Source organism: Oncorhynchus tshawytscha, unplaced genomic scaffold (genome assembly GCF_018296145.1).
Source record: "Oncorhynchus tshawytscha isolate Ot180627B unplaced genomic scaffold, Otsh_v2.0 Un_contig_3182_pilon_pilon, whole genome shotgun sequence".
Classification (NCBI taxonomy): domain Eukaryota; kingdom Metazoa; phylum Chordata; class Actinopteri; order Salmoniformes; family Salmonidae; genus Oncorhynchus; species Oncorhynchus tshawytscha.
Window position 1 is genome coordinate 225,699 of NW_024609620.1, and position 11,802 is coordinate 237,500.

At 44.3% G+C, this 11,802-nt stretch overlaps 1 protein-coding gene across 3 annotated transcripts in view; it reads left to right on the forward strand.

Annotated features, from left to right (window-relative positions):
• Positions 1–628: 628 nt before the first annotated feature.
• LOC112255867 (neuronal acetylcholine receptor subunit alpha-3-like) overlaps positions 629–11,802 on the forward strand; it is a gene marked incomplete at its 3' end in the record, with an annotated part of 36,556 nt that continues 25,382 nt past the window's right edge. The window contains 2 exon segments of one of the 3 annotated variants that reach the window (XM_042316381.1): positions 629–714; positions 1,600–1,694. In XM_042316381.1, the coding sequence (XP_042172315.1) occupies positions 1,637–1,694 (58 nt within the window). 3 annotated transcript variants of the gene reach the window in all.

Consider the following 11,802-nt stretch of genomic DNA (forward strand, 5'->3'; position numbering starts at 1 on the left):
AAAACAAAAATCCAGAAAATCCCATTGTATGATTTTTAAGTAATTCATTTGCATTTTATTGAGAGAAAAAGCGAGAGAGAGAGAGAGAGACAGAGAGAGAAAGAGAGAGACCTGGATCTTCAGTCTGGTAACCTCAGGGGTCAAACCCATATCCTCAGTCTGTGTGACAGAAGAGTATAGACCTCTGTATATAGCTTCACTTATACTGTACAAGGTACAGAGGTCTATAATCTTCTGTCACACAGACTGAGGATATGGGTTTGACCCTGAGGTTACCAGACTGAGGATCCAGGTCTCTCTTTCTCTCACACTCACTCACTCACTCACACACACACACACACACACACACACACACACACACACACACACACACACACACACACACACACACACACACACACACACACACACACACACACACACACACACACACACACACACACACACACACTCACACACACACACTACACACACACACACACACACACACACACACACACACACACACACACACACACACACACACACACACACACACACACACACACACACACACACACACACACACACACACACACACACTCACTCACTTATAGTGGCATGTATGTTTAATCCGTTACCCATAGTTGAATTACACCGTACAACCTATACGCTACGACCGACAAAAACGAAACCTCTCGCGTGGTCCTGGTCACGCTGTCCCTTTGATGAAAGGTTTGTGTTGACTCGTCCGCCTCGCGCTAGACTAGGTACCATGTTCCTAAGGACTCCGTTTGATGACGTCAAGCCAAGCGTTACTAATGGAGGCGAAAATGAATCAGCGTCTCACGGGGGAGCCAGTGGTGGCATGACGTTTACACCTAAAAGCAATCTCAATCTTCACCAGGGCGGAACGTTGTTTTGGAGAGAGGCAATAACTTTTCTTTCCAAACCATGGGAGTTCAGATAAGTTAACTCAACTGCCTAGTCAACAAATTGATTGAATACTATATTTGAACTGAGAGGTAAACTTTCAACGCGACAATTTGACCGATATCATCGTCATGTCGAAGCCTACGCATAGGCTAAACGCAATTTAGGTTAAATCCTCACCAGATGTGTTATTATCAACTTCCTCGATATAAAATGAATATGTCACCCGGCCAACCGTTTGCAACATAGTCTATCAGGTTCTTATCCAACGCCAGCTGCGCGATTTGAACAGATAGATTTCAGCAGTTTGAGGCTAGGCTACAAACGGTTTATGATGCGCTGTCCATGGTGCTAAAATTGTTTCCTCCGTTTAAGGACTTCAGTCGGAAACTGCGATCCAGTTAAAATGTTAAAATGTCTTCTTCAGCTTATTAAACTCGTCTATTACACCGACTTATTTGATGTGTTTGTGCACTTATCTATCTTCCTGTGTTGAGTTTGGAGTGGTGCGCGTGAGGTAGCGCCTAAAGGGGTGGAACGAAGCGAAGTTCCGTGTCTCTCTCGTGAGCCAAGCTGCGTACTGGCAGTCTCACAGCGCAATACGCTCACCGGAGAGAGCCATACATTTCGTGCTGTTTGTAGCCTGCTGTCTCCTGTTAACGGACTAAAATCGCCGTTGTTTCACAGGGTAGGGACAGTTCCCCAGTAGACTACCGGACGAGAGATGAATCAAGCTGCGCGAGGGACTTTGCTGCTCCTCGTCTTTGTGTTGATAATGCAAGGTAAGCTACTTTAATAACTAAACGACCATGTTGTGGAATTCAACTGTTGGTTGTATTTTGGTTCGTTTTTATAAGAAGCAATATGCATTTCAAACTTTCCTTGTTTTTGAAGAGAAAATGATAGAGGCGTAAGATGCTGTTGTGTTTGCGTCGCCGAGTGGGGTGTACTTCACTTGTAAACGGTGAACTGTCATTGTGGCAGTATATAAAGGCGGATTTCGTAATAAATGATTGTCCTGTCTTACAAAAATGTGTGAACATTGCATGTTTTGACGAATGTATACTTATTTAGTCAACTGAGTGATACTGGGTGTGTCTATGGACACATTGAAGAGGAATAGAGAAAGTGACGTGAAATATTTAGGATTCACTTTTGCGGACACATTATATTAGCCAAAACAGATTGACATCATATATATAGCTTCTCTGTTTACAAGGTACGTACAGAAAGTTAGAATACACATCATCAATACGCCTATAGGCCCATCATTCAACATGTTGAACGTTGTTCTTCGGACAACGTCCATGGGAAAATGAAGCGTAGTCGTGCGAAGTACACCAACATGATAGAATATCGGGAAACACCGTCATCATAGCCTATCCAGGCTCGTATAAGCGGGGGAGTTTGATGTAGGCCTGTATGCAAAATGTGTTTTGAGTCGAAATAATTTATAACCGGAATTTGTGATGCTGTTTATGTTATTGTTAACAAATAGAGAGAGACAGAGAGAGTAAACAAAAACAGAATCTGATTAGGGAACTGCACGGCTAGTAAACATTTCTAACATAATTTACTCTCTCCCTCCATATATCTCTCACTCTCCATATCATTCTCTCTCTCTCTATCTATCTCTATCTCCTCCGCTCGCTCTCTCATCTCTCTCTATTGTCCCACGCACAGATTATACATTGACTGCACAGATTTTACATTGACTGCACAGATTTTACATTGACTGCACAGATTTTTACATTGACTGCACAGATTTTACATTGACTGCACAGATTTTACATTGACTGCACAGATTTTACATTGACTGCACAGATTTTACATTGACTGCACAGATTTTTACATTGACTGCACAGATTTTACATTGACTGCACAGATTTTTACATTGACTGCACAGATTTACATTGACTGCACAGATTTTACATTGACTGCACAGATTTTACATTGACTGCACAGATTTTACATTGACTGCACAGATTTTTACATTGACTGCACAGATTTTTACATTGACTGCACAGATTTTACATTGACTGCACAGATTTTTACATTGACTGCACAGATTTTTACATTGACAGTATGCATTTTTTATGTGTAAAATATTTTCCCAACAGGTCATGCTCACGTTGGCCTGGGTTTGGTGGATGTTTCTAAGTGATGATCTATTCATTGATTTTAAGGGGAGAAACCCAGACTTCCACATCCTTTGTTTTTAAATTGATATTAATCGTCTTGGACTTCAACATGTCTTCCTACTGTCCTCTCATTCCCCCGTTGACAGGAAGCAACAGGTTTTCACTGCCTATTGTTTTAGTGCAGAAGAAGGAAAGGAGATAAGGAAATGAAGGAATCCACATTAGACTATAACGATGCACCCATTTTCTTAACATTGGCGAGGAAGGAATCAACATTAGACCTCAGTATGGAGATGCACCCATCGCCCAAGACAAAGAGAGGAAGGATGCCTCTTTAGACTATCAAGATGCACCCATTTTCTTAAAAGAGGACAATAAAGTAGACCTCTTTTTTCAGCCATTAAGATGCACCAAGGTGAGGAAGGAATCCACCTGATATTATTGAGATGCATCCATTTTCTTAAAAGTGGAGTTACTCTTTTAAGAAAATGGCTCTTTTTTGACAATAGAGACGTACCCATTGAACTAGACAAGGTCTATGAAGGAATCTACTGTAGATTATTGAGATGCAGCCAGGTGATTTATCTGATGACTTATAGACAGCCAGTGACCCAAAACTACTCAGAGAAAACTCTGCCTGAACCAAGTCTCATCAGGAGAATATCTGGCAACACCATGTCCTCATCATGCCTTTTACCACACTAACGTAAACATTGATATATACTTGCTTGATAAAAGGAGAAGTGTGTGTGTGTGTGTGTGTGTGTACCACTGTGTCTGATGGATTGGAGGCATTTAGGCTTTTAGCTATTATTTTTGTCTCTCTGTCTTCACCTGCTCTCTCTGTCTGTGTCTTTCTCAAACATGGACTAACAAACTTACACATTCATGTATGCACATTCATAAACAGGCACACACCCACACGCATGCTTCCAAACACACACAAACGCACACACACAAACTTTAATGCACACTCCTCCTGTTCTCTCTCTATCTCTCTCAATTCAAATCAATTCAAGGGCTTTATTGGCTAGGAAGCACACTATATATGCTGGAAGCCCCATCAAATGGAAGCCCCTATAAATGGAAGCCCCTTCAAATGAGTGGATTCAGCTATTTCAGCCACGCCTGTTGTTGACAGGTGTATAAAATCCAGCACACAGCCATGCGATCTCCATAACCGGTACCCAAACTGCCTCTGGAAGCAACATCAGCACAATAACTGTTAATTGGGAGCTTCATGAAATGGGTTTCCATGGGCGAGCAGCCACACAAAAGCCTAAGACCACCATGCGCAATGCCAAACGTCGTCTGGAGTGGTGTAAATCTCGCCGCCATTGGACTCTGGAGGAGTGGAAACGCGTTCTCTGGAGCGACGAATCATGCTTCACCATCTGGCAGTTTGACGGCTGAGTCTGGGTTTGGCGGAAGCTAGGAGAATGCTACCGTCCCCAATGCAGAGTGCCAACTGTAAAGTTTGGCGGAGGAGGAATAATGTTATGAGGCTGTTTTTCATGGTTCAGGCTAGTCCACTTACTTCCAGTGAAGGGACATCTTAACCCTACAGCATACAATGACATTCAGATCAAATCTAATCAAATTGTATTAGTCACATACACTGAATAAAACAGGTGCAGACCTTACAGTGAAATGCTGACTTACAAGGCCTTTAACTAACAGTGCAGTTTAATGAACAAATAATTAAAGAGCAGCAGTAAATAACAATAGTGGGGCTTTATACAGGGGGTACCTGTCCAGAGTGAATGTGTCAAGGTGCGGAGGCACCGGTGTCGAGGTAATTGAGGTAATTACGTACATGCAGGTAGGGTTATTAAAGTGGCTAAGCATAGATAATGACAGAGAGTAGCAGCAGCGTATGGTGCTAACAGTCTGGGTAGCCATTTGATTAGCTGTTAAGGAGTCTTATGGCTATGGGGTAGAAGATATTTAGAAGCCTCTTGGACATAGACTTGGCGCTCTGGTACCGCTTACCGTGCGGTAGCAGAGAGAACAGTCTATGACTAGGGTGGCTGGAGTCTTTGACAATTTTTAGGGCCTTCCTCTGACACCGCCTGGTGTAGAGGTCCTGGATGGCAGGAAGCTTGGTCCCAGTGATGTACTGGGCCGTTCGCACTACCCTCTGTAGTGTCTTGCGGTCAGAGGCAGAGCAGTTGCCATACCAGGCAGTGATGCAACCCGTCAGGATGCTCTCGATGGTGCAGCTGTAAAACCTTTTGAAGATCTGAGGACCCAGGCCAAATCTTTTCAGTCTCCTGAGGGGGAATAGGTTTTGTTGTGCCCTCTTCACGACTGTCTTGGTGTGCTTGGACCATGTTAGTTTGTTGGTGATGTGGATGCCAAGGAAAGTGAAGCTCTCAACCTGCTCCACTGCTCCCTGTCCATGAGACATTCTGTACGATTCTGTGATTCCAACTTTGTGGTAACAGTTTGGGGAAAGCCTTTTTTCTTTTCAGCATGACAATGCCCCTGTGTACCGAGAGAGGTTCATATAGAAATGCTTTGTTGAGATCGGTGTGGAAGAACTTGACTGGCTTGCACAGAGCCCTGACCTCAACCCCATCAACCAACTTTGGGATGAATTGGAACGCCGACTGCGAGCCAGGACTAATCACCTAACATTAGTGCCCGACCTCACTAATGCTCCTGTGGCTGAATGGAAGCAAATCCCCGCAGCAAAGTTCTAATATCTAATGGAAAGCCTTCCCAGAAGACTGGAGGCTGTTATAACAGCAATGTTCCAACATCTAGTGGAAAGCCTTCCCAGAAGACTGGAGGCTGTTATAGCAGCAATGTTCCAACATCTAGTGGAAAGCCTTCCCAGAAGACTGGAGGCTGTTATAGCAGCAATGTTCCAACATCTAGTGGAAAGCCTTCCCAGAAGACTGGAGGCTGTTATAGCAGCAATGTTCCAACATCTAGTGGAAAGCCTTCCCAGAAGACTGGAGGCTGTTATAGCAGCAATGTTCCAACATCTAGTGGAAAGCCTTCCCAGAAGACTGGAGGCTGTTATAGCAGCAATGTTCCAACATCTAGTGGAAAGCCTTCCCAGAAGACTGGAGGATGTTATAGCAGCAATGTTCCAACATCTAGTGGAAAGCCTTCTCAGAAGAGTGGAGGCTGTTATAGCAGCAATGTTCTAATATCTAGTGGAAAGCCTTCCCAGAAGACTGGAGGCTGTTATAGCAGCAATGTTCCAACATCTAGTGGAAAGCCTTCCCAGAAGACTGGAGGCTGTTATAGCAGCAATGTTCCAACATCTAGTGGGAAGCCTTCCCAGAAGACTGGAGGCTGTTATAGCAGCAATGTTCCAACATCTAGTGGAAAGCCTTCCCAGAAGAGTGGAGGATGTTATAGCAGCAAACGGGGGACCAAATCCATATTAATGCCCATGATTTTGAAATGAGATGTTTAACAAGCAGGTGTCCACGTACTTTTGGTCATGCAGTGTATGTTTACATTGCCAAGGCAAATGGAATATACAATAAACAAAAGGGAAATAAACAATCAGTAAACATTACAATCACAAAAGTGTTTTATTTTCTCTCTCTCTCTCTCTCTCTCTCTCTCTCTCTCTCTCTCTCTCTCCCTCTCTCTCTCTCTCTCTCTCGCACCCTCTCGCACCCTCTCTCTCGCCCCTCTCTCTCTCTCTCTCGCACCCTCTTTTATTTTTATTCTCTCTCTCCCTCCCCCTCTCCCCCCTCTCTCTCTCTCCCTCTCTCTCTCTCTCTCACCCTCTCTCTCTCTCTCTCTCTCTCTCTCTCTCTCTCTCTCTCGCACCCTTTCTCTCTCTCTCTCGCACCCCCTTTCTCTCTCTCTCTCTCGCACCCTCTTTTATTTTTATTCTCTTTCTCTCTCTCCCACCCCCTCTCTCTCTCCCTCTCTCTCTCCCACCCCCCCTCTCTCTCTCCCTCTCTCTCCCTCCCTCTTTCTCTCTCTCCCTCTCCCCCTCTCTCTCTCTCCCTCTCCCCCTCTCTCTCTCTCTCTCTCTCCTCTCTCTCTCTTTCTCTCTCTCGCACTCTCTCTCTCTCTCTCTCTCTCTCTCTCGCACCCTCTTTTATTTTTATTCTCTCTCTCTCTCTCTCTCTCTGCTACACATCACTTCCAGTAAACATGTATCATAACTCCAGTACTGTGGCTGCTCCATTACAAGACCTTGTAGTGTGTGTGTGTGTGTAGTTACGTTAGTTTGTCTGTCACATGGTTTACCTACTCCTCCTCTCTCTCTGCATCTGAATGAATGAATGATGATCAGGTCCCTGAACTGAGCTGCTGCATGTATCATGTATGTCCCCTTCTGTTGATGAGGGATAGGGTCACTATAACATGCAGGGCTATAGAGGGATGGTTGTGTGTGTGTGTGTCACGGCTCCATGTCTCATGTTGATGAGGTCATAAAGGTGGTTGGAGACAGCTGATGTCTCTGTGTTTATCCTGTGGGGTTATTAGCCACTTTCCTAATCAAAGCCTGATGGGAAGAGAGTTGAGGTATAACAGACTCCTCAGGGTAGACGCCTACCTGTCGTCTGTGAATGTCACGCTGTCTCTCTTCACCATCTCATTTAAATTACATACTGTTGGTTAAAGGTCCATGTGTGGCTCTGTGATTGGCTCTTTCATTGGTTCTGAAATGAGTCTATCCCACATGGCACCCTATTCCCTATGTAGTGCACTACTCTATACGCCCTGGTCAAAAGTAGTGCACTACCCTATAGACCCTGGTCAAAAGTAGTGCACTACCCTATAGACGCTGGTCAAAAGTAGTGCACTACCCTATAGACGCTGGTCAAAAGTAGTGCACTACCCTATAGACCCTCGTCAAAAGTAGTGCACTACCCTACAGACCCTGGTCAAAAGTAGTGCACTACCCTATAGACCCTGGTCAAAAGTAGTGCATTACATAGGGAGCCATTTTGGATGCACGCTGCCTGTCTAGGACCCATTGAATGGTTGAATAAATCACCATTTATTTCAAGGTGTGTTGATATAAATCACCATTTATTCAAGGTGTGGTGATATAAATCACCATTTATTTCAAGGTGTGGTGATATAAATCCTGACAGTATCATAATGTCATTCCAAACAACACTTTATTCAGTCTATTCTATACACATACACACAGAAGGTCTATGTCACACACACACACACACACACACACACACACACACACACACACACACACACACAGCGTGCCTGGAGAGGTTGGTCATGTGTAGCCATGCTGGAAGAGAGCAGTCCCACTGGCATCAACACCTCTACTGTCTCTTTCCATTACTGGACACACACCCTGCCACATCTCACATTGAAGCTCCTAATCTCTCTCTCTACCACTCTCACCCCCTCCCTCTTCCTCTTTCTCACCCCCTCCCTCTTCCTCTTTCTCACCCCCTCCCTCTTCCTCTTTCTCACCCCCTCCCTCTTCCTCTTTCTCACCCCCTCCCTCTTCCTCTTTCTCACCCCCTCCCTCTTCCTCTTTCTCACCCCCTCCCTCTTCCTCTTTCTCACCCCCTCCCTCTTCCTCTTTCTCACCCCCTCCCTCTTCCTCTTTCTCACCCCCTCCCTCTTCCTCTTTCTCAACCCCTCCCTCTTCCTCTTTCTCACCCCCTCCCTCTTCCTCTTTCTCACCCCCTCCCTCTTCCTCTTTCTCAACCCCTCCCTCTTCCTCTTTCTCAACCCCTCCCTCTTCCTCTTTCTCTCCCCCTCTCTCCCTCTCCTCTCTCACTCCTCCTCTAAAAGCTACATGATAATGGGATGGTCATGACTAATGCATGACTGAGACCTCATCCATAACTCAATCTCTGTATTAGCCACACACACACACACACATCTCTGTATTAGCTCAGGCAGATGGTGTGAGAGACTCATCACCATGCACCTCTTAAAACCTCTCATGGAAAATGCAGAGCGCCAAATTCAAATACATTACTATAAAAATCAAACGTTCATTAAATCACACATGCAAGATAGCAAATTAAAGCTACACGTGTTTTAAATCCAGCCAACATGTCAGATTTCAAAAGGCTTTTCGGCGAAAGCAAACGATGCTATTATCTGAGGGTCGCACCTCCGTAAACAAAGAGAGAAGCATATTTCAACCCTGCAGGCGCGACACAAAACGCAGAAATAAAATATAAATCATGCCTTACCTTTGACGAACTTCTGTTGTTGGCACTCCAATATGTCCCATAAACATCACAAATGGTCCTTTTGTTCGATTAATTCCGTCGATATATATCCAAAATGTCCATTTATTTGGCGCGTTTGTTCCAGAAAAACACCGGTTCCAACTTGCGCAACGTGACAACAAAATATCTCAAAAGTTACCTGTAAACTTTGCCAAAACATTTCAAACCACTTTTGTAATACAACTTTTGGTATTTTTTTATGTAAATAATCTATAAAATTGAAGACGGGATGATCTGTGTTCAATACAGGAAGAAAACAAACTGTAGCTTTCTGGTCACGCGCCTCTAACAGTACACTTCAAGTGACCCTCGTTCAAGATGGCCGTACATCTCCATTACACAAAGGAATAACCTCAACCAATTTCTAATGACTGTTGACATCCAGTGGAAGCGATAGGAACCCCAAGAAGGTCCCTTAAAAATCTGGATTCCCAATGAAAACGCATTGAAAAAGAGTGACCTCAAAAAAAATAATCTGAATGGTTTTGCCTCAGGGTTTCGCCTGCTAAATAAGTTATGTTATACTCACAGACATGATTCCAACAGTTTCAGAAACTTCAGAGTGTTTTCTATCCAAATCTACTAATAATATGCATATCTTATCTTCTGGGGATGAGTAGCAGGCAGTTGAATTTGGGCATGCATTTCATCCGGACATGAAAATACTGCCCCGTCACAGCCTTCTGGGATTGATTTCAACCGTTTCCTTCATTTAACATCAACATCTGATTGCTCACTTTCATTTGAATAATTTCTACAGTTAAAAGCATGATTGACATACAGACTGAAGCTGTGGTAGGATGTTATTTTTTTTTTTTTTTACATATACCTGTACTGTATATTGTCGAGAATAGGTAGCTGTGTACATTCTCCTCCTCTCCTCATCTCTCCTTTCCTTTCCCCTCCCTCTTTACTAGTAGTAGGTGCTGATGATAAATAAGAAACACATTTCAACCCTCAGACAGTCACTGTGTTAATCCATATCAACCCTCAGACAGTCACTGTGTGAATCCATATCAACCCTCAGACAGTCACTGTGTTAATCCATTTCAACCCTCAGACAGTCACTGTGTGAATCCATTTCAACCCTCAGACAGTCACTGTATTAATCCATATCAACCCTCAGACAGTCACTGTGTGAATCCATATCAACCCTCAGACAGTCACTGTATTAATCCATATCAACCCTCAGACAGTCACTGTGTGAATCCATATCAACCCTCAGACAGTCACTGTGTTAATCCATTTCAACCCTCAGACAGTCACTGTGTGAATCCATTTCAACCCTCAGACAGTCACTGTGTGAATCCATATCAACCCTCAGACAGTCACTGTGTGAATCCATTTCAACCCTCAGACAGTCACTGTGTGAATCCAGATCAACCCTCAGACAGTCACTGTGTTAATCCATATCAACCCTCTGACAGTCACTGTGTGAATCCATATCAACCCTCTGACAGTCACTGTGTTAATCCATATCAACCCTCTGACAGTCACTGTGTGAATCCATTTCAACCCTCAGAGAGTCACTGTGTGAATCCAGATCAACCCTCAGACAGTCACTGTGTGAATCCATTTCAACCCTCAGACAGTCACTGTGTGAATCCATTTCAACCCTCAGACAGTCACTGTGTGAATCCAGATCAGCCCTCAGACAGTCGCTGTGTGAATCCATTTCAACCCTCAGACAGTCACTGTGTGAATCCAGATCAACCCTCAGACAGTCACTGTGTGAATCCATTTCAACCCTCAGACAGTCACTGTGTGAATCCATATCAACCCTCAGACAGTCACTGTGTGAATCCAGATCAGCCCTCAGACAGTCACAGTGTGAATCCATAGTGACATACAGTATACAGCTAGTGCGGTAGGATGAAGGCAGTATACAGCTAGTGTGGTAGGATGAAGAAGGCAGTATACAGCTAGTGTGGTAGGATGAAGGCAGTATACAGCTAGTGTGGTAGGATGAAGGCAGTATACAGCTCATGTGGTAGGATGAAGGCAGTATACAGCTCGTGTGGTAAGATGAAGGCAGTATACAGCTCGTGTGGTAGGATGAAGGCAGTATACAGCTAGTGTGGTAGGATGAAGGCAGTATACAGCTCGTGTGGTAGGATGAAGGCAGTATACAGCTTGTGTGGTAGGATGAAGGCAGTATAAAGCTAGTGTGGTAGGATGAAGGCAGTATACAGCTAGTGTGGTAGGATGAAGGCAGTATACAGCTAGTGTGGTAGGATGAAGGCAGTATACAGCTAGTGTGGTAGGATGAAGGCAGTATACAGCTCGTGTGGTAGGATGAAGGCAGTATACAGCTCGTGTGGTAGGATGAAGGCAGTATACAGCTAGTGTGGTAGGATGAAGGCAGTATAAAGCTAGTGTGGTAGGATGAAGGCAGTATACAGCTAGTGTGGTAGGATGAAGGCAGTATACAGCTCGTGTGGTAGGATGAAGGCAGTATACAGCTAGTGTGGTAGGATGAAGGCAGTATAAAGCTAGTGTGGTAGGATGAAGGCAGTATACAGCTAGTGTGGTAGGATGAAGGCAGT